The following is a 22,076-nucleotide window of genomic DNA, read 5'->3' as shown; positions in this document are numbered from 1 at the left end:
GACCTGGTGTGAGCCTCCCTTGACACAATGACAATGCAAGGCACAGCCAATTGTACACTTAACAAAAGGTTAAAAACTTAAATACTCTCCAACTTTAGTGCAAGGCAAGCGAATGATACCACAGGTCCAAGTAGGTGCTTAGCCCCCCCGGGGGGCCTGGCTCAGAATGAGCACAAGGCAGCATGCTGCACACATGTGCACACACACAGAGAAGAGACACAGTTGGCACGAGTGTGCACAAAAGGGGACAGGACAAGAAGGTGGCATGAGCTCCGCACTGCTCCCCACAGGGACATGCTAGGCTACAGCCCCTTCACTCTTGCCCTGCCCTTGGGCACAAGAGCTGTGCTGGCTCCCCAGGATCCTTGGGGATGCACATAAAGCCAGTATGGCAGCCTAGTCCCAGCCCTGCTTACTCTTGGGCCACAGCTCACAGTGTGACCCTGGCAAGGGGCACTCTGTTTACCACAGCTTTGCCTCCTGAAAGCGGGGTCTCTTATGTGTCTGCTCCTCCAACATCATGGCCCGGGGACTGCAGCACTCCCAGCACACATAGATAACTGGCCCAGAGCTGGTGGAATTGCACTGGGGCCATCCTGCTTCACGCTGGGAATCAGACCAAGCCTTTAGACCCAGTAGCAGGTAACTTATGAGGAGGGGCTGTGGGAGCAGCTGTGTCTTGCTGGGGCACAGGCTACCTGCTGTTGGTCTAGAGATGGGGGGGGCCACGGCTGACTCCCCAGAGCTGGCAGCATGTGTGAGACAAGGCAGGAGGAAGCAGGCTCCGGCAGACAGGGAAGTGAAGACAAGGCAGTGACGGCCTGCTGCCGGGATGCAATAGCAGACGCTTTGGAACACAGTTTCCTGTGCCTGGGGGCTGAGCAAAGGACTCCAATGGAGCCAGGGACGACTCAGCACGGCCAGAAGGGTCCAGGAAAGATGCTTTAGGCACCTGAAGGCACAGGCGGCCTCTGCCCACGACTCCCTGGTACAAAACTGGGACAGTCACTCTCCCCATAGGAGGACATTTGTGCCTGTGACAGGGTGGGGGCAGTGCAGGCCCCAACCTATAGATTAAAAACTGACATGTGATATGTACAGACCAACATATAAATACACACCAGACCTGCAGTGCCACTTTGGCACCATGGAATGTGTCAGCAGAGCTGCTCCAGTCTGGCCTCAGCCCACACTGGTGCAATCCCTCCCTCCCACCCTGGGCTCAGGAGGGGAGCAACAGCTGGTGGACTGCAGCAGTACGACTCCAAGTGGCAAATTCAGAAGCGTCCAGGTCTGTTTTGGGGACGAGGGCCTGCCTGCAGTCAGAGGCACCTCGGCCCAAGCTGTGTGCTGCCACCAGCCCTGGAGCCATCCTCACAGTCTTCAAACATGGACGTGTAGAGCTGTAAACAAATCCACCTTGCGGGGCCGCTGCCACCTTGTCCTTCACAGGCTGGGCTGTTCTGCTGGGCACCTGGAGAGGCAAGGGGGTCCCAAGGGCTGGAGAACAAGCTGTGCTCTACAGCCGGGTGGGCTCTTCCTCGCTGTCGCTGCAGTTTCCACAACAGTCCTGAAGTCAGAAAGGCAAGGAGAAGGAGGAGGGAGAGAGGAGCACAGCAAGCAGAGGGTGAGCATGGTCACACAACCCAGCCTGCAGCTGCCCTCTGACAAGAGAGGGCCAGGCTAGGTCCCCCCAGCCTGCATGCTGAAGAGCTGCATGGAGGCAAGGGGGCTGGAGGGGGCCCCAAGCCTGCAGAGAAACAGTCAAGCTGCATCGGGGGGTTCAGCTCCTGGCAGGCAGACTGTTGAGCACGCAGCTGACTAGGTCAGAAGCTGGGATGAAGATGGGCTCTGTGGACTAAAGCCACCAGGGAGACAGCTCAGTGCCAGCACAGATGATCTGCTCTGCTGAGGGCTTGGACAGGTGCAGAAGCAGCTGAAGCCCTTTTTGTTGGAATGGAGTCTAAGCACAGAGCAATGCCAAACCCTTCATGGCTTCTCAACCCCTTCGGTGTATCCCAGACATCCAAAGAGAGGAGTGAAGGAAACTTCCCACAGCCCCTGGGAGCACAGCTCCCAGCAGCAGTGGTACAGGGGCAGCTTTGGCTCAAGCTGAGGACAAGGCCTCCCCGACAAAGGCAGCAAGAGCACGGAAACAGGATTAGTGGCTCAGGGGGTAGTTAGAACAAGCAGCAGCTTTGTGCTCTGCTGGGGTAAGGGGATAGGCACTGAAGGATAACACTCCTCTTTCCCAGATCTTGCCATGTCCACGGGCCACCAGGTATTTCCCTGAGCAGAGCAGCTGGGGAGAGACTGCTCACCTCTGGAAAGAGAAAACATGTGGCAAATCACAGCTCAGCCCCTGCTACAGGCAGCTGCCCATCCTCTGCCTTAAGGCAGGTTCTCCCTGCTTCAAGAAGGGCTGGACATTTCAGCCCAGAGGTAGCTCTGGCTAGGGCAGCCCCCTGCACAGGGATACACAACTGAGAGCTCATCAGGGAAGCAGGAGTCAGCACTGGATGGCTGAGAATGGGTCCAGAGCCAACCACGCTTGAGTCCCACAGCTGCAGACAGCTGTTGAAAGGCAGCAGCCCAAACTTTGCCAGCCCTAGAAAGAAGGCAGACTGTTCTGGGCAGAGGAGACAGGCAGGCAAGCAAGCCTGCAGCAGCTGCAAGATGTTTCTGTTCTCCTCATCCCTCGAAAGCACTGCTCTCTCTGCCTGGCAGAAATGCTCTGGGGAGCCCATGAGCCCATTCCAAGAGCAAGGTCTTCTTCAGGGATGGTAGTATTCACGTGGGAAAGGAGCAGACTTGCTATTTCAGTGCCTTCATCAACATCCCTCTCCCTGTGTGACTACAATCAGAACAGCCCCCTCAACTCTACCAGCATGAGGAGTGCCAGCCAGGTAAGGGCTGGCTCTCTGCAGCCTTGCATGCATTCTCCTGAGAGCCCTGGGATCTGGCCACTGAGCACATGGGGAGACTTTGCCTGCTGCCCTGTCATGGTCATCTCCCTGCCAGATCTGGCTGGCACAGACAGGAGTGTGCTTGGTGCTGCTGAAGAACTTGCAGGGGAAAAACCACTGGGCACTCTTACCTGTCTGCTGAATAAGCGCTGGAGTAAGCCTTTTTTGGGCTGTGGAGAAGGCTGCCCTTTCCAGTCCAAGTCTGGGGGCACTGTGCCATCTGTGCTAAAGACATTCAGCTCCTTAAAACACTCAGTCTCAATCATCTGGAAGAAGATGAAGATGGCTGCAGCAACTGCCACACAAAGCAAAAGGGGACCAGCCCAGAGCAAGAGTGCCAGACAGCACAGACCCTGCAGCATGCTGCCCACTATGAGGTGGGCACAAACAGGAGCAAACACCTGCCCTGCAAACTCACCTCATTCTGCCAAGGAATGGACACACTTCCTGTAGCAAACTTCTGGTAGAAGTCATTGTCTGTGGGCTCCAGCTCCACCCCTTTCACTGTGGAGAACTGCTCAATGTCCAGAACATCCTTGCAGTAGATGGCCTGGGGCTAAACAGCACAAAGATGGCTCTAATGCCAGGCGTCCATTAAGATGCCCCAACTTCAACCAGCCATGGCCAGTCTTCCTCTCCCAGCAGCCCAGAGCTTGCATGAGCCCTTTTCTCTCAAGCCTTGCCAGACTCAAGAGACATGAGGGAAGAGAATGGGTGCCATCTCCTCAGGTGAGCCCCTGCAGGGCTCCTGCTTCTCATGGCAGAAACAACGACTGAAGAGGTGAAAGTACAGACAGACACTTACATCTGGCTTGAATGGGGGGTCCAGCATGCCTGCTTCCAGCCTCCTGAAATTGAGGTGCTTGAAGAGAGGGTGTTCCTTCACTTCCTTGGCCCCAGCTCCTCGGCACCCCAGGCGCTCCAGAGGGTCTTTGCACAGAAGCTGCAACACAAAGGAAACGAGTGCCCCAGCTTGGAGGGTGCTTCAGGCAGGAGCAGCCCTGAGGTCAGCTAGGCTCCTGCAGTATGACTCTAGGGACAGCACAGGCCTGCTAAGCAGCTGGGAATAAAGACCCTTTAGACCCTCTTGCGTGGTCTTATCAGAGCCAGAACGAGAGAACCTGTCTGCCACCAGCACCTCTACAAGGACCAGGCCTGATACTCTCCTGCTGTGTGCAAAGGAGTGGTGGGAGGGAAGGGACAAGGACACACACTCATACCATGGTGCAGAGGGAGCGGGCACAGGGCGAGAACTTCTCCGAGTACTCCTCCTGCACTTCCTTCACCAACCGCTCCACCTCCTCCCGCTTGATCTTCTTCTTGCGCTGCTGGAAGGGCGACTGCCCCTCGATCATCTCATACACCAGGCAGCCCAGAGCCCACCAGTCTGGGCTGAAGGTGTAACGCTCGTTCTTCACCACCTCTGGAGCTACATGGCAGCAAGGGTGAGGGACGTGTGAGCGCAGGGAGAACACACGTGCAGCCAGAGACCGCCTTCTGATTAAACCAGGGCCACTTACCCATGTAGCCAACTGTCCCCACCCGGCCCTTGATTGTTTGGCCCTCTGGCACATGCACAGCTAGCCCCAGGTCTGAGATACGGATGTGACCTGCACAGAGGAGGAGACAAGATCAGGGGACAACATCTGAAGCTGCCAAGAACACAGAGCAGTCCTGTTTCAAGCACAGGAAGAGAGAAAGACCCAGGCCCAGGGCTTTTGTTGGCCTGCACTCACCATGGTCGTCCAGCAATATGTTCTCTGGCTTCAGGTCCCTAGGAAGGAAGAGACTTGATTAACAAGGAGCCTGTTGTCAAAGCAGAGGACACAAGGAACATCTCAAGAACTCACAGATAAACAGCAGAAGGATGCCTCAGGCACAGAGATAACCTTCCCTTTGCTCCCTGCCCTGGAGTCAGCCCTGCAAGCATTTCTCTCCCAGGCAGAGAAGCAGGTTATGACAAATTTTCAGCCCTCAGCAAGGAAGCAGTGAGCCTGTGGCTGATTCCCTCTTTGCAGGTGCAGAGCTCACTATGGGGCAGGCCGTGTAAGAGAGATGGAGGAGAGTAATCTCCTGCTTACTCTGTCCCAGGGAATCACTAGGAGGGACTTTCCAGCCCGTGATTAGCTATGCTATCCCCAACCCCATCACACAGTCATACAGTGTTCTCTCTCCTGCCCAGCTCTGTCTGGAGCTATGGGGGCAGCCTACCCTTCTTTGTTCTGGTGTCAGTAGTGCCTGGGAAGTTAAGCACCCAAGTGCCTGCCCTGAGGCATTCACAGCATGATCACATCCTGTTCTTGGCCATGATCATTTACCAGCACGAGGAAGCCAAGCTAAGCTCTCTGGTCTCTCCCACGAGATTGGCTTTCTGTTCCTGATCCCCTCTCACCCAGCTCTGTGCTGCTTTCAAGCCTGAGCTTATTTTCCTGAGCAGGCAGAGCCAGGTGGCCGAGTAAGAACAGTCGGAACCCTCTTGCTTCTGCAGCCCACAGAAGGCTTCCCCGCAGGGAGCGGGCGGTGCGCACCTGTACACTATCCTCTCCTGGTGCAAGTCCTCCAGGCCACAGCAGATCTCAGCAGCATAAAATGCTGCCCGGGGCTCCTCAAAGCCAGCCTCTCCCATGTGGTAGATATGGAACTTGAGGTCCCCTCCATTCATGAGGGTCAGCACTAGGCAGAGAGCATCTTTAGTTTCATATGCATAGGCTAAGCTCACCTGCAATTCAGGGCAGAAAGGCTGTTAGAAGACACAGCTTGGAAAAGGGAGGTGCACACACTCTGATGGGCACCATCATCCAAGCAGCCACCCATGGGCAGCAGAACTGGGCCCTTGCCAGCAGAGAAGATACAAGGGAAACTGCAAACCCAGGGAGGACATGGAAGTGACCAGCAGTCCCAGCACGCCCCCAGCTTTCCTCAGGAAGGGAGGACACTATTTCTGGGCGTCACAACTGCTCCCCTCCAAGGGCAAACAGCATCCGACAGCAACCCCAGGGTGGCATGAGATGAATCTCCAACAAATGGAGGCTTGAGTCTGTCCACATCTCTGTGTGGCCAGCGAGAGAGCTCCTCATCACAGCTCAGGGCTAGGCTTCTGCCTACATGGCTGTCCGGAGAGACAGTTCTCACTGCTTTCTTCTGTCCCAGAGGTTATTATAAGGTGCCTGTGAGACCAGATGGCTGTTTGGGTCTGACTTTGGGGACATTTAGGTCATCTTGTGAGGCAGCAGGAGGTCCTGCCTGACCCCAGCTTTGGGGGAGATTTGCAGCCACCAGGATTCTACCCCAATGGGCGGGACCTCTTCCTGTCTCTCCACAACAGGTGAGGAGCATACAGGTGCCAGGCCAGCTGGTTGGAGGAAGAATCAACTGCAGCAAAGTGAGAGCAATTCCTATGTACTTACTACAAACCTACTGTTCACTTTTTCCAGGATCTGCTTCTCATTCAGGGCCATGGCCTCTCCCTTCCGCTTTTTGACCCTCTTCTTCTCCAGCTTCTTGCAGGCATACATCTTCCCCGTGGCACGCACTTGGCAGGCACAAACCTGGAAGAGGGGACAAGGCTCAGTACCCTCCCACTGCTGTTTCCAGGGTGGCTGTGGTGGTTTTAGGCTATGCCTTCAAAATTCAGTTACAGATCTTTGAGCAGAAAAGCAGAAAAATAGAAATCAATCACTATTGGGTGCAAGAAGGAAAACAGAAAGATTAATCCAAACACATCCATTGGGGAAATATCTAGAATGAGAGGAGTTGTACCATAACAATTCCTCCCTTCTTCTCTTCTCCTCTGATCTCTGGCTGGTTTTGCTTCACCTGGGAGAAATAATGTGCTTTTGGCTGGCCTTGGCTAAGTCTAACTTCTCTGTTCCTTTCTGTTGTCCCTTTTGTATAGTGGGGCAAGGGGGAGGCAAGGAGGGAGAAGCTAGTAGCTTCCCCTGGTCCTTGGCCAGGGGGGGTCCTTGTGCTGTTCATTAATTGCAAGTATCTGTAAATACTGTATATTTGTACATATTCCTTGCATTCCATTGTAGAGTGTAATTTTGCTTGTAAAGACAGCTTCATTTGCTTCTAACTGAGTTGCTCTGGCAAAGTTAATGTTGGGGGGAAGCTTCAATCCATCACAGTGGGGGTCTAGGTTCTGCTCTCAGACGTGGTAAGATAGAGATGTCCTTGTGCCATCTCACTCTGAGGTCAGCGAGAAGCCTGTTGTCAAACCAAGGACACAAGGAGCAGTGATATCTCCAGATGTCACAGATAAGCAGCAGAGGCCTGTGAAGCCCCTGCCACCTACAGCAGCACCATGGCTGGTGCCTGAGAAGACAGAAGGCTGCTCCAGAAACAGAAGGAAGCCTGACAGCGACAGTTTTCAGGAGTGCAGTTTCTCTGGCCAAGACCTGGGGAACAGACCTGGCTCTCTGCCCAGGCAGCGGGACGCACCACAGGGCACTGCTACCTACCCTGTGCAACACTTCCCACACCTTCAGTGCCTGGCAAGAGGGGAAATCCTGCCCCTCAGGTGGGAACTGACAGATCACACGTGGCCCAGAGCACAGCAGTGTGCAGTGCAGAGTCCCCATTGCCCTCCAGTCACCAGCACTTGCCTCCAGGTGCTGGAGCAGCTTGTGGCACCCTGACAGCCAACCCAGGTCTGCATCTGGCAGCAGGCAGTGGTGACTGCCTGGTGCCCTGAGCACAGAGATGGTCACTCACCTCCCCAAAACCGCCCTTGCCGAGCACGCGATACTGGCGGAAAGTGTTTTTGGTCACTGGCTGCCTGTGAGGGGAAGGAAACTGGAGTGAGATGGGAGCAGGGAGAGAGGAGGTGCTGAAATCCACACCACCCCCATGCCATGGCCTGAGATTGTGGCTCACCCTTAAATCCCAGGCTCAAGCAGACCCTGTTTCCCTGTAAAGCAAGTGAGGCTGGGGCTGCTGATGGGCTAATAAAGGGTCTTTAAGGAGAACATGAGCAGACAAAGGCCAGGGCCCATCATGGGAAGGAGCCTGAGGGACTCCTCAGGCTTCCCCCATGTGAGCAAGGTGCAGGTCTCCCCAGGGTGCCAGGGAGCATTACCGTTCCAGCCACTTCCACTGCAGGAAGCGGTTGAAGTACAAGCTGTCGAGGTAGTCAGCAAAGGGAGCCACACTCAGGTAGTCGTGGATAAGCCTAGGAGAGAGCAGAGCCAGCAAGGATCCTCAGAGCTGGGGACAGCTGTGGAAGAAGCTGGTGGTCCAAGGAAAGAGGAGGTGAGCAGCCCTGAGAGCCATCCCCTCACCTAGCCTGGTGCTGAATCATCCACAAAGACCTGGCCCAGAAAACCTCCCCCCATGCTAACCCTGAAGCAAAAGGAAGGTGCATTGGAGGTACTGCTGTGATGAGCACAGCACCCTGCAACCACTGCTAACTGCTGCTTCTCAGCACCAGCCCAGGCTGTGGGACAGAGGGGGACAACAGGACTCTGGGCAACTGTCCCTCTGCTCACAGGGGCAAGTGCATGCTCAAGGCTGCAATCAGCTGCTGAGAGCTGCTAGCAATGTTCAGCACCAGGCACTGAGCTGTTCAGCTTCCAATGAGTATCCAGCACAAAAGGCCACAGGGGATCTGGCTCGAGAGAGCTAACTGCCTTGGAGACCCAGGGCCAGGGCTGCCCTACAGAGTAGAGAGCCTTAGACAGTGTCTAGACTAGAGACATGCATCAAGGAGGAGCGGATGGGCTCTTCCCCTTTCAGAGCTTGCCAAGAGCAGGCAGGGCCCAGCCCAGAGGCTCTGCATTCAGTGACAGCAGTTACCACACACAGAGCTAACGCTCCCCAGAAGGCTGCAGCAAACCCATTGCCACAGCCCTGTGCCCGATGAAGCAACTTGCTCCAGCTACTGTTCAGGGAGGGGTGGAGGCTGTAAGCCTGCTTTGCCTAACAGCTTCTGCTTTGTACCCAGAGCCAGGACCTCAGCCACTGCTTCTGCAATGGGAAGAGAAGTGACCTTAGACCTCTGCAGCAACAGCCAGCGTAACCTAGGAGAGGACTGCTGGCATCAAGACTCCAGCTGTCAGGTCTGCTCTGTGGGTGCCTAGCAGATCCAAGCACAAGACTGGGAACAGCACAGTCAGATGCTGAGGCTTGCTGAAATGGGGTCTTCCCACATGGCAACTCAGATCCATGGCACAGTGAGAGGAGTGACAGAGCCCAGAGCAGCTCCTCGCATTTGCTTTTCTGTAGCTGTGCTGCAAGTCTCTAGCCCAAAACTCCCCAGGCCCCAGCCTTAGCACCAGCCCTCATTCTCCTGGAGGAAGGAACCATGTGGGACAAGGCAAATTCGTGGCAGCATTTACCCCATGCTGCTGCATAACCTGAAGGCTGGCCCCAGCCTTCCAACTTACTTAGTGGATTCCTTGAAGAGCTCCTTGGAAGGTTCCTGCTCCAGTCTCTCACAACAGGCATCCACCAGCTGTGAGGGGACTTCAGGCACATGGTCCTCACTCTGGGGACAAATAGACAGAATCAGACATAGGGAGCAGAGTCCAAGGGTACTCCCAGGAAGGAGAAGCCCACAGGAATAGCACATAGATGACCATCTGCTTTACAGCCAGTGGGAAAAGCAGCACAATTGCACGTGAGGTGGTGGGTGGCTCTGTACTCTGCCCTCTCTGTCTTGCCCAGCACTTTCGCTGTGGCAGGACATGGGTAATGACAGATGTCAGCTTTCCAACTGCTCTGCCTTTGCAGGCAGCAAGCACAACCTCTTACTCACATTTGGCTTCAAGTACTTTTCAATCAGGTGCTGCCCACATTCTTTCCGCTTCTCATCTGGAGCCACTTCATACCCTGCCTGCAGAGAGCAAACAGCATGAGAAGCAGGTTCAGCCAGGAACTGAGCCTTGCTACTGGGCAACAGCTGCAGAGCTGCAACACCCTCTGCCCAAGCTCTCCTCTGTTTTCCTGGAAAACCAGATCTCCAGCAAACAGCTCCCTGAGCAAAGGCCCAGCCCCATCTTGGAGAAACTGCAATTCTTGCTGCTTCTTTTTCCTTTCTTTCAGGGAAACCCTACGTGACCAGAAGTATCTGGCAACATCCAGGGCCAACCAGTTTTGTGCTCAGGGTGCCAAGAACATCCCTGCTTCCCCCAGTGGAGCCCAAGAGGCTTTGCTCTTACCACAGCATCCAGGAACTTGACGCAGCGTGACAGCTCAGGCCGTGTCTCGCAGAACTGCCGGAACAGCATGTGCCCAATGGGCTGCTTCTCACACAGGCTGTAGTAGTCCCGCTCTGCAGAAGTGGAGAGGGACACTCACTGCCAGCCCTCAAAGCAGCAGCCACAGCCCACTGCCCAGCCCACAGGCAGGAGTGGAGAGGCTTGTGATTTGTCAGCTATCTCGCGGTCCCACCGCTCCGAGACTCCCAGGACAATGACATTGACCCCATGGGGACAAGAGGCATGACGGAGCTTTTATGTTCCCCTACAGAAGATCTTCCCTGAAAGACTCTGCACAGCCTGCCCCTCTTGTTTCTAGCAAGGGACCTTTGTGTCTCCTGCTTGCCTAGAGGCTTTCTCCTCCATCCTCTCTCCACTGAGACTGAGTGACTACTCCAAACACACAAGGAACATATCAAGCTTATTTCCAGGCAGATCTTCCAGGCCAAGAGTTGCTCTGATGACTCTTACAAACCACTCATATTCTCAAAGGCCTGGCTGGAAGCAGCAGCATCATAATGGCAAGCACCATTTCCACAGATGTCCTGTTAGTGCTGCACATAGCAATTAGTTCTCCCCAACCCCATGTGCCAGACACTCACTGTGCAGCAAATCCTACAGCCCTCCGGAGCTCAGCTTGCCTGCTGATTTCTCCTACCCCTCTCTGAAGTCTGAGAGGCCAGGCACAAACCCCTTTGACTACACAGGGCACTTCCAGGTTTTTGCTTTTTTTCCTCCCCTTTCACTCAGATGTTGTCTGATCATGGGCCAGAACTCATTTCTGCTCCAGCCATCGCCACCGAGGGCTGCCTGAGGTGCAGATGTCCGCCAGCACGCCAGGGACCTTGAGCACTCCTTGGTGCTGGGTACTGCCATCCTTCCCCTCCCCATGCAGCAGCTTCTCCCGAGGAAACTGTGGCTTCCTGAGGGTGCAGGAGAGTGCAGAGCCCGGCTGTGGTGGGGGAGGAGGCTGCCTGGCCGGTTTCCTTCTATCTGCAGGGGAAGGAGTTCCCTTCAGCTGGGGAAGACAAGAGTTTGCTGCCAGCAAGATCAGAAGGTTTCGGCTGCCCTCACCACTGCCCTGGCTCACACAAGGTTGCTCCCAATAGCCAGGGCACACAAAGAGCTTAATTCTGCAGTGGGCAACCAGCCCACCAAACTCGTGGGCCTGCCAAGCCTCTGGAATGGGAAATACATGTTTTTCTAGCAGGCTGTGAAAGGAAAAGAAACCACTGCAGCCAAAGAGTGACCCAAGCCCAAGGAATGGGGGCATATCTTCCACAGAGAAACCAAGAGAGGTGGCTTCCACCCGAGTCAGAAGCACTTTGCACATGCCTTCCCCAGGAGAACTGGGGATATGGCCGGTGACAGCAAGCCACTGGGAGGGATTTACCACCTAAAGCTTCACAAGATCACTGTCCCAGACAGTGGGACTGTAAAGACAGACCACCAACACTCATCACCAGCAAACAGACAGCACAGCAAAGGTGGATTCAGTGCTGGAAAACATGTGACACCCACAGGAAGGGCAGCGGCAGGCAGATTACAGGCATCAGCTGAGGGAAAACTCTCAAGAGAAGCAGCTAATGGCTGGGATGGCCAAGATGGGAGCTGCAAGGAGAGCCCAGGCCAGAGCTGGGTGCAGTGCTTAGAACTTGCTCCAGAGAGACAGCCTGCAGCAAAATCAAAAGCAGAGTCCCCGAGTGACTACACTTAGCTGTGAAGCAGGCCCTGGGAGGTGGTGCACAGTGGGCACAGCAGCAGAACTGGGCTGCTGTGCACTTGGAGGTTACAGTGTGGATAATGAAGGTTGAGTTGTTCCAAGTGCTACAGTCTCATGTGTCTTCAAAGGGAGACCATCCTCCCTTTGGAGACTGGGAACTGGAAAACCTGGGCAGGGTGGAACTGGGGACTGGAGCAGCAGAAATCTCCCCAAACCACTCAGCCCAGCGACACCTGCTCAGAAACAAGGCCAGCGCTGTGCCACTCTCCAGCTTGCAGCTGAATCCAGAATGACAACTTAAAGTAGCTTTTCCCTTCCCAGGAAGCAAAGCATTCCCACCCTTCATGTCCCAAAACAATCTCACATGATAAAATCATAGACTCACAGAATTGTTTATTTTGGAAAAGACCTTTAAGGTTATCAAGTCCAACTGTGAACCAAACACTGCTGAGTCCACCACTAAACCCTGTCCCTCAGCACCACATTTACGTGTCTTTAAAACACCTCCAGGGGTGGTGACTCCACCACTTTCCTGGGCAGCTTGTTCCAGTGCTTAACAACTCCTTTAGCCAAGAAGTTTTTCCTAGAGGCCAATCTAAACCTTCCCTGGCACAACTTCAGGCGATATCCTTTTGTCCTATCATTTGTTGCTCAGGCAAAGAGACCAATACCCACCTCACTACAACCTCCTTTCAGGTAGTTATAGATGACCTCAGGACCAAGCCTGCTGCACAAACAACGTTCAAGCCATGAAGAGTACAAAGTACAGTATTAAAATGACAGGCCAAGCCCTGCCCAACTGTACAACTCTCACCTGAGCCACACAGCAGGAAGGCAGTTTTGCTCAGGAAAAGCTGCTGCATTAGTGTTAGAAGCAGCCAAGGTCTGCAGAGCAGGGCTGAATCCCAGAGAATATTGTTTATGCAAGGGCACCCCAGAGCAATGCTCCAAAACTCTGCAGCACTGAGCAGGTCTGTTTGCACAAAGAAGGTGGCTATCTCTACTGAAGCTCATCCTAGTCTGGAAGATGTGTGGGTACATCAACAGGCATTATCTGGTGAGTGTCACACAGTTGTGCCTTACCTGCCCAGCATTTCTTCCCTGCATCCCAAGGCCCAGGTGATCCTGGATGGGCTTTGGCTGACACATGCCCCATTACACATCCCTGACCCTCACATGACTGTTCTGGGTGCACAAGTCCCACACATGCCCACCCACTGGCCCCACTCAGCTCCTGCTAGGTGCCACATCTTACCAAGGGTTTGTCGAAGATCCTCACAGAGGCTGATGTGGGGGAACTGAAGCATCTGGCGCCATTTCTTACTCTTGCCTTTTCGGTTTCCACCACCACCTGTAGACCACACAACACTGGTACCATGAGTTACAAAGTGAGGACATCACACTGCAGCCTACACTTGCCAGGAGCTGAGAGAGGAGACACACTCGGACCATTTACTCAAGCAAGTCCAGGCAAGGAAAATGAGACCAAAGTGGTACCACCATCTCATGGCTGGTGGAACAAGTGTTAGAGCCTGATTGGCAGAGGAAGCAGACAGACCACTCCAGCTGCTGAACAAAGTCCCAACCAAGAAGATGATGACCTTCCACTTGGACATCCTGGTTAAGTTGTATTTAAGGTGGAAGAATCAAGGCAGGAGTGCCTAAAGCCACAGGTTACTCTGCCTGGGCAAGAGTTCTTGGCTCCCGAGCTTGTCCTCAGGACCTCTGCATAACTAATCACCTCTTCAGGCCAGTCCTTCTGTGTGAAGCTCTTCCTGCTGTAGTAATGATGTTCATGCCACCTACTCATTCCAGACTGATTGCTTACTTCAGGGAGGGGCTCTCAGGGGGAGGACATGAAGCTGGGAGACAGGAATTCCTGCTCAAATCCCAGCTTCACAGACAACTCATTGCATTGCCCGGGGCTCATCGCTTTAATTTCCCACCTGTGAAGTGGTGACACTCCCACCTTTCTCTAGAGATAAGCCTGCATCAGCAAAACAAGATCCCCAAACTTGATAGTATTCCAGCTTCAGTTGCTGGAGTAAGTGCCCAGCACTGTAAGACAGGGTGGGAAAGTATCTAGATAGACCAAAAAATTTACATCACAGCAAGCACTAAATACTGAAATACTCAGAGTGCTGGGGTCAGCCAACCTCCAGGGATTGCCTTCCCTTGCCCAGTGCCAACACACACAATCTTCCACCTCCCTTAGGAAAGAGTGGAAAAGTTGGGCCAAAGGCACAGCTTTCTGAAATCAGGGTGGGTGAATATAATTTATCAGCTCTTGAGAAACACTTTCATAACACTTTCCTCCACTAGGGATGCAATTCGGCCCCCAATCCTAGACACAGCTCCTGGGCATCCAGCTTCCCACACTGCAGGAGGCCTTGGCTGGACAAGCAGGTGGGATGGGGCCATCACCCAGGGGCTAAACCCAGATCTGAGTCCCTGGCACACTCTGGGTCACTGCACTACATATGCCCTGCACCAGCAGCTGGGCTGCATGATTGTACAAACTCAGGAAGGAAGTGACTCAAGGGTAAGCAGGGGTGGAAGAAACCAGCAGCACAGACACCTTCTTGTCAGCCATGGCTGGTGGCAATGAAATGGACAGGGGCAACTAAGTGAGGGCATGGAAGGATGAGCTATCTTCACCCAAAGGGTATTCAAGCAAAGGCAGAGCTGTGCCACACAGCACCCAGAGGATGAGGACCACAGCTTTCATTTCCTTGAGTTATTTGCTTTGAAGGGAGGCTCCAGTGCCCTTCACAGTTCCCCCCCCCCCCCCCACAGCACTGCAGCAAACAGCCCAGCACAGAACCTGTCTCCTGCACACCAATCTCCCTGTACCCCCATTTGGGGCATGGAGCAAAGGATTGGACCCCCCCACTCAGACCTCAGCATTTGGGAACTTCAGGCCTTGGTGGCAGCTATAAGCTGGTTTGTTGTCCCTCTCCCAGAGGCCAACAGGCAAGGAGGACAACAGAGGATGGATCCCTCACCTTCCATGAGCCAACACCTCCTAAGAGTTTGAAGGAAATACAAGGCACGGTCATCTTACAGAAGCAGCTGAAGATGGCTGTCAGCAGCTACCCCAGCATGCCCAGGCTGATCTCAGCCCTGCACTCCCACAGCAGACCAAGAGGCTCCCAGAAAAAGCTGAGCTAGGACAAAGCATGGGGTGCTGCCAAACCCAGCCAGCAAAGTGGCTCTGTCCTGTCACACAGACTACCAGAGCTCGCCCCAGCATCCACTGTGGCCACCCAGCCATGGGTGGGAGAGCCATAGATGGACAGCACAGCCACCTGTGGCTCTTGCAGGCCAGAAACTGTCCAGCATGAGTGTGCCAGTGCATCACATCTGTCTGTAACCAAGCTGCACAACGCTTGCCAGCGGTGAGGCACTGGAGGAGCGCTGGGAAGCACTGCAGCAGCCATCCTTGTTCTGCATCAGCAACAAAACTCCACTCTGCTGTAGGCATAACAGAAGGCAGTCTCCTGGTCACTCACTCTGTGTAAAGCAGGGCCTCATATCTAAAGGTCATGAACACCACTGGTTTTGTCTGGATTTGGTTTTGATACAAACCTTGCTATTATGAACCATAATGTCATGGCCTACCATGGCCACTGTACCTTGAAGTGTCTACACTAAGCCCGATTTCAAGCAGCTCAAACATATTTCTGCCCATGTAAATTTAATTTTGTTGCTCTTTGCTCCCACAAATCTAATCTCTGGAGCCTTCTAACTGGATTTCAATGGGCCCCTCAGGCTCCAGAATGACTTGCTCTGGCCAGCTGCACAACATGGGCCAGAAGGGGCTGTACTTCCCCACCACTTTGTGTGATCTAATGAACTCCCCGATGCCTGGCTGAATCTGAGCCTCTCTGCACACCACCAGGCTCCTGTGTGACAGGCTTCCCAGCTCTCCTTACACCATACCGAGGCGTCTCTCAGCGCAGCTCCCCAGTCCTTTCGGCCAGCCCCACTGCTGGCTGGCTGCATCCCGCACGCAGGCCCTGGGATTCAGTCCTGACCCTGGAGCAGCAGGAGGCTGTGACCCCACAGCAAAGCTCCTGGCACTGATCGGACCAGAGGCCGATACGGAGTGAAGGTGGCGGAGGGGTGGAGCTCACCGCTGCAGTTTCGGTACCGGCCCTTGTGTGGCAAGCAGCAGCTCACAAGCCTGAAGTCAACTTTCTTCTCCAGCTGCCATTTCCCCTCGACCAGAGGCGTGTGAGCAGTCTCTGGAAAGGGTAAGGCTGGCAGCTGCCTGCACCGGCGGGAGGCTGGCGGTGGTTTCCATACGGAGAGACAGAAAGGCCACCCCGGGAGAGCTCAAAACCCCCGGAGCAAACGCTACACGGACCGGCGAGCAGCCCCCAGCTCCCGGGGCAGTGCCCAGCGCCAGGGCTTCATTTAAAGCCTGTGCCCAACCTGCACCATTACCTTCCCCGAGCCATGGCCCCGACCACCCAGGACGAGCGGCCCGGAGCCGGGTCCCGGGGAAAAGGACTGCCAAAGCTTGCAGCCGGCCCAGCCGCAACCCCGGGAAGCGGACACCGCTCTAGGAAGAGACCCAGCAGCCTCACAGGTCAAGCCAGCGACTGGCCGGCACCTTCCGGCCACTAGGCTTGCTCCGGAGCCGGGCTGCCCCGGGCCCGCCTGCCCCACCACCGCCACGGGCCTGTCGCCTCCCCTCTCTGCTCCGAGCACTGGTGTCCGCCCGGAGGCGTCGCCGCCGCTCACCTTCGCGGGCCTTGAGGAGTACGGTGTTGGCGACGATGTTCTCCAGCTCCATGGGCCCGGGGGGCGCCGCTGCCTCCCGCCCGGCTTCGCGCCGCTCCCCTTCGCTCGGCCCGCGTCCCGCCGCTGCCTCCCCCCGCCGCCGCTGCCGCCGAGCCGCGCCCCGCCCACCCGCGTGCAGCCCGCCAATGCCTGGCCACGCTCCTCCCGCGCCGTGCTCTCATTGGCCCAGCCTCCCAGGGAAGCCTCTCCCCCTCCGTGGCGGTGCTGCCCTCCGTTGGCCTCACGGCGGGCGGCGGTGTGAGAGGGCGGGGAGGGGATAGAGAAGCGCGCGTCACTGGGGTGCCATTGGCGAAGCCCTGTCGGGAAGAGGGGGCAGGTGCTGATTGGAGAATGAGGTGTCACTCAGAGAGCGCAGTCGCCGCTCCGGGAACGGATTGGGGGAGCGTCAACCGCGCCCACCACAGGGAGAGACCCTCCTTCCCCGGCATTTGATTGGGTTTGAAGCTGCCACTCTGCTGTAGAGTGGGTCGTGATATGGTCGTTCTTCAGGGGGTGGGCCCGATCGGCTCTTTATAAGGCCATTGGGGGCGTGCTCTTCTGTTTCTGGTGGGCTCGTTCGGCTGCGGGTGCGTTCGGTGTCCTGCTCTGCTGTCAAAAGCAGTCAGGTGCCGTGGGGACCTTTCTCTCTGCAGCCTGCCACTTTGTGAGCCTGCCCTCAATAAAGTCTTCCAGGCACCTGCATATCCAGTATTGGTCAATCCTTGTGTTGCAGGGCAGATGGTGCAAGCTCCAGCGCTGTGTTCAGCCTCTGCGGTCATGGCTGCTATGGAGGTTTAGGGTTTCCTCATTCTCTAGTGCTTTCGGTGGTGGGGGATGTGTGCTGGCAGCCCCGCCTTGCTGGAGCTGGCTTCAATGGCTGCTCATGTGCTCTTCTGGTATTTAAGCTTTTAAGCTCCTCTTGGGTTTTTGAGTGCTGCAAAGGTTTGCTCTAAAAGTCGTTGTGGCTTTTGTGTAGTGAGGTTTTCTTGTTGTTGTTTGCTTTGTTTTGGGTTGGTTTTTTGTTGGTTTGTGGGTTGGTTTTTTTTTAACTAGTGCTTCAACTAACAGCAGCCTTAATCTGTCTGAGGACAAGCTGTGGGGTGGGAACCACCAGTGCTGGGTTGAAGGTTGGACTGGATGATCTTGGAGATCTCTTCCAACCGAATATGTTCTGTGATTCTGTAACCACTGCAAACCTATGGGTCCCTCGCCAATCTTTCCTAATGAAAACCTGCTGGTGGGGGCAGTCTGGGCCCCTGAGCAGTGCTTGGCCAGGTTGTGCTAGTGAGGAGGAAGGAAAGGGCTTATGTCCACAGGCTGTAGTGTCGCTGATAATAGCACAAATAATTCCAGGCACTCATTGCCTGTGTAACTGGTACTCGCTGTGGTCTGCTGTGACCTTCAGCATTAGCTGGAGATCAGGTTTCACATCTTCTGGTTACAAACTTGCAGCTATAAGGAAGAGGAAGAGGGCGATTTGCCCTGCCTTACCCCAGAGGTGATCTCCTATGTTACTTCGCTGTGAGGGATGAGCTCACACTGCGAGCTTTCTTTTTTTAGAGCTGCTTTCCTCTAAAGGGTGGTACATACTTATTTTGAGCTTCAAAAGCATCGACTTTGTATTCATGCATTTGTATGCCTAACCCTTAGGTTGCTACTTTCTGCTTCTTCCCGGCTGGTGTTTTGCAGCACCACTCCTACCACCACCAAGAATCATTAGCTCTTGGGTGCTGTCAGAACAGCACAGATGTCCACAGGGGTCCTGGTGTCCCCAGCAGAGCTGCAGGCAGCCCAGGTGGTGTAACTAGGACTCCACTTTTTAGCTCCGCTGATGAAGTGTGGCTGGAGATGGGAGGGCTCCAAACCCAAGCCTATTAGGGCAGTAATTCACAATAATCTTGAGAAATTGGATAAACAGCCTGAAAATGCAGGATGCAATTTCAGCTGGATGAGTGCAGGTGCTGCAGCTGGGCAGGAGTAATCAGCATTTTGAGAGAAACCACTTTCCTGGCAGTGCTGGGGTCACAAACAAGGCAGGAATAAGGGTCATGCTGTGGTGGATTAAATGGACTTTGTACAAACTTGGAATGGAAGAGGCTTCAGCAGAGGGTCAGAGTGACCTGCCTGACCCATCTGCTGCAGGCAGGATAATGTTCTGGGATGTGATGCAGTGGGGGAGATGCTTGGTGGGGCACCTCTCCTCAGAGCACCTGAGTAGTGCCTGCCAGGCACTCTTAGACTCCATCCAGCCTTCAGAATTTGACGTTTGGGACATCAGCCTGGAGCTCCCTTGTGTGGCTCAGATGTTGTCCCAAGCTGGATGTGCTGGCAGCTCCCTGCCCAAGCAAGAGGGTTTCTGCATGCTTGCACTCCAGCCAGTTCCTAACCCTTCCTGTCCAGCAGCATCACAGAGTTCTGCATGCATGCTCAGGAGAAAGGACAATGACTTGGCCCCTGGTTTGTCCCAGCAGTGCCAGGCAAAGGTGAGGGCAACATGCACAAGTTTCACAAGTCAGGGCACCATAGGGCCCCAGGATGCTGCTCATGGTGCTATAGCCCATTGAGAAGAGCTCCTCTCCCTGGGCAAGTTGGCCTGGCCAAGTCCCCATCAGGCACTCTCATGTCTGGGTATTTTTAGAAACAAAGTGCTGTTTAATTGTGAAAAGGCAAGAGGCAACCTTGGGAGGGGAAGCTGGGCAGCAGTGATAGAGCAGCTCCTTCCGCATATGGTGCCACAGTGGCTTCAACCACTGGGGCCAGCCACCTCTGGACAAGTCAGTGCTGGGCCCCATCCTGGCACAACTCCACTGGGGGCCTCTTCCAGCCCCAAAACTCATGCCATGTGCCTCCACATGCAGGGTCAGCAGGCACAGGAGATGGCCCAAGAATCCTTACTGCTGAAAGTACTCCCATCCCTTCCAGATGCCAGACCCCACAACCAAGCTGAACTTATCCCAGCAGGGCCTGTCAGGAGCCTGGTGTTCCTTGAGCTCCAGATCCCAGACACCAACAGCTGTTTTTAGCCGAGTGAATGTCCAGTGTTTTGAGATTTTCTATTTTGAGTGTCAAAACTGGAGAAATGGAGTGGCCCCTGGTTGTCTGTGTGGAGTGGGTGAGGGAGCTGAGGAGGGTGGGGGCCAGCTGGATGCTGCTCTTAGAGGAAATGTGGTTGCCCCTATGGCCCTTTGCACCTCAGGCTGTGCTGGAGTCTGTAACCATGTGATCCTATCTCCCACGCTCTCCCAAGTCTTTCTGACACTGAGATATCATTCCTCCTTCTCCTTCTGCATCAAGATCCCATGCTGCAAGGGGGGCTGGGTGATAACAGGTGCCAGTGATGGGTGCCACTTGCTGGGCTCCCAGGAGGCAGACACCAGGCACAGGATTTGGCCTCATTTTATTCAACCCTGCATTTCCAAAAATACCTCAAGGTACACACTGGCACTGCAGTCTGGGGTCCATGGCACAGCTGGGAGCTGCAGCTCCAAGGAGGATGACAGCGCCAGAAGCTCCTTGAGATGCCAGCACACAGCAGTGGAGATGTGGTTGGATGTCTCCTCCAGCAGCTCTGGGATCAGCTGCAGCACCATAGTTGAGCTTAAAGCCATGTCCCCCAAGTCCTAGTGGGGCCCTAGGTGCAGCACTGGCAGGGGACGTTGAGGAGCCGGTGGAAGGCAAGGCGAAAGTCCCGGTTGAAGAGGGTGTAGATGAGGGGGTTGAGGCTGCTGTTGCAGTAGCCTATCCAGAAGAAGAAACTGAATAGCGGCTTGGAGACCTGGCAGCCTTCTCCACAGACAGCCCCAAGGCTGTAGGTGAAGAAGAAAGGGAACCAGCAGAGCACGAAGGCTCCCATCACCACGGCCAGCACGATGGTGAAGCGACGTTCCTGTGCCCGTAGCAGCCGACGACGACACAGCAACACACTCTGGTGCTGGCTCCGTCGCCGCCAGCCCAGCGTCCCCACCCTTAGCCCCTTCCTGCTGTTGCCAGTGCTGGCAGGGCACAGTCTGTGGGCAGGGAGGAGGGCTGCTCTCCGCCGGGCAGTCAGGTGATAGATGCGGCAGTAGACGGTGACCATGACGAGGCATGGGACAAAGAAGGAGGCGGCGCAGGAGGCCAGCACATACCAGGTCTCCTGGCTCAGCTGGCATTCCTGGCTCCTTGGATGGGCCCACAGGAGTGGTGGCAGTGCCACCAGGGCTGCTGCTGCCCAGACTGCCCCAATCATCCCCTTCACCTGCCTGGGGCTGCGGCGCAGGTTGAGCCGGACCGCTCGGGTGACAGCCCAGTAGCGGTCGAGGCTGATGGCACAGAGGTGCCCGATGGAAGCGGTGCAGAGCAGCACATCCAGTGCCAGGTACAGGCTGCACCACAGACCACCGAAATACCAGTAGCCCATCACCTCATTGGCCAATGAGAAGGGCAGGACAAGGATGGCCACCAGGATGTCTGCTGAGGCCAGGGACACCAGAAAGAGGTTTTGTGGGGCCCGCAGGGCCTGGCTGGTGGAAACGGCCACCACCACCAGCACATTGCCCACCACTGTGGCTAACAAAATTGCCAGAGTGGCTAACAGGATGAGGCCTGTGGCCACGGGTGAGTGTGGGGTGCTGCCAGTGCCACTGCTGTTACCAGAGGTGTTGGAGAGGGTGATGGCTACCTCCATGCCTGCCCAGAACCTTGGGTGGATGAAGTCCCATGGGGCTGCCCCCTACCATACATGCCCTGCTCACCAGCTCTGCTGCATCTTGTGGCACAGCCCTAGCATCGCTGAGTCCCTGGAGAGTTGTCCTGGCTGCCACTGTTTCTGTACTGACCTGGTCCAGCAGCAAGGCGGAGGCTGTCCTGGATTGGTGGCTGACCAGCCAGGCAGTACTGGGAGCCCCAGAGCAGCTCCCACAGCAGCCCTACTGTCTCTGCCGGTCCCAGCCCTGGGGGAGGGCGGGCAGGAAGGAGGGAGGGAGTGACAGGCTGATATCACTGGTAGGAGCCCAAGCAACTGTGGGCAGTGGGGCAGTGGTTATTGCTGACACTTAAAGGGCTCTTTCCAGGGTGATGTGGTGGGTGGGCTCCTGTCATGTGTATTGAAGTATCCGACAAGCTGGGGACACTGCCTCGTTATGCTGAGTCAACATCCTGCTGAGACCCAGCCTGGCAGCACTGGCACACAGTGGTGAAGAATGAACCTCACCGGCTCAGCCCTCTGGGCATGAGGTGGATGGAAGAAGATGCTGCTTGCAGCATTTTAGTACAGGCTGGCTGCAAACCACAGGCACAGGGCTTAGCTGTGGCATTGTCAGTGTGTGCCCCTATGGCACCAGCTGTGTGTTTGCTGCATCTCCAGTGCAGGGCATGTATATGGGGCCAGGCTGTACAGGGGCGGTGTGTACACATGGGCAGATG

The 22,076-nt window shown here is 55.3% G+C and overlaps 2 protein-coding genes across 3 annotated transcripts; both read right to left on the bottom strand.

The window, feature by feature from the left end:
- Positions 1-618: 618 nt before the first annotated feature.
- On the bottom strand, positions 619-16,766 carry GRK6 (G protein-coupled receptor kinase 6). 2 transcript variants are annotated; one of them, XM_054168351.1, is made up of 16 exons: positions 16,635-16,766; positions 13,141-13,236; positions 10,124-10,236; positions 9,721-9,798; positions 9,350-9,450; positions 8,044-8,136; positions 7,680-7,743; positions 6,374-6,514; positions 5,495-5,685; positions 4,703-4,740; positions 4,487-4,576; positions 4,187-4,395; positions 3,772-3,909; positions 3,385-3,522; positions 3,098-3,232; positions 619-1,570 (listed from the first exon to the last, which is right to left on the bottom strand). In XM_054168351.1, exons 1-16 carry the CDS (start codon positions 16,684-16,686, stop codon positions 1,520-1,522), a joined length of 1,728 nt encoding a protein of 575 aa, XP_054024326.1. In that variant the 5' UTR covers positions 16,687-16,766; the 3' UTR covers positions 619-1,519. The 2 variants fall into 2 exon arrangements, with proteins under 2 accessions (XP_054024326.1, XP_054024327.1); XM_054168352.1 differs by lacking the exon at positions 619-1,570 and adding an exon at positions 2,028-2,323.
- A 3,538-nt stretch (positions 16,767-20,304) lies between these two features.
- Positions 20,305-21,339, bottom strand: LOC104304002 (alpha-2Db adrenergic receptor). The gene has a single exon (XM_009904704.2). It carries the CDS (start codon positions 21,337-21,339, stop codon positions 20,305-20,307), a length of 1,035 nt encoding a protein of 344 aa, XP_009903006.2.
- Positions 21,340-22,076: the final 737 nt, after the last annotated feature.

The sequence above is a fragment of the Dryobates pubescens genome, chromosome 16, assembly GCF_014839835.1.
Source record: "Dryobates pubescens isolate bDryPub1 chromosome 16, bDryPub1.pri, whole genome shotgun sequence".
NCBI classification, from domain to species: Eukaryota; Metazoa; Chordata; class Aves; order Piciformes; family Picidae; genus Dryobates; species Dryobates pubescens.
Note: the sequence above shows the minus strand (reverse complement) of the source record. Positions and strands in the feature narration are given on the sequence as shown.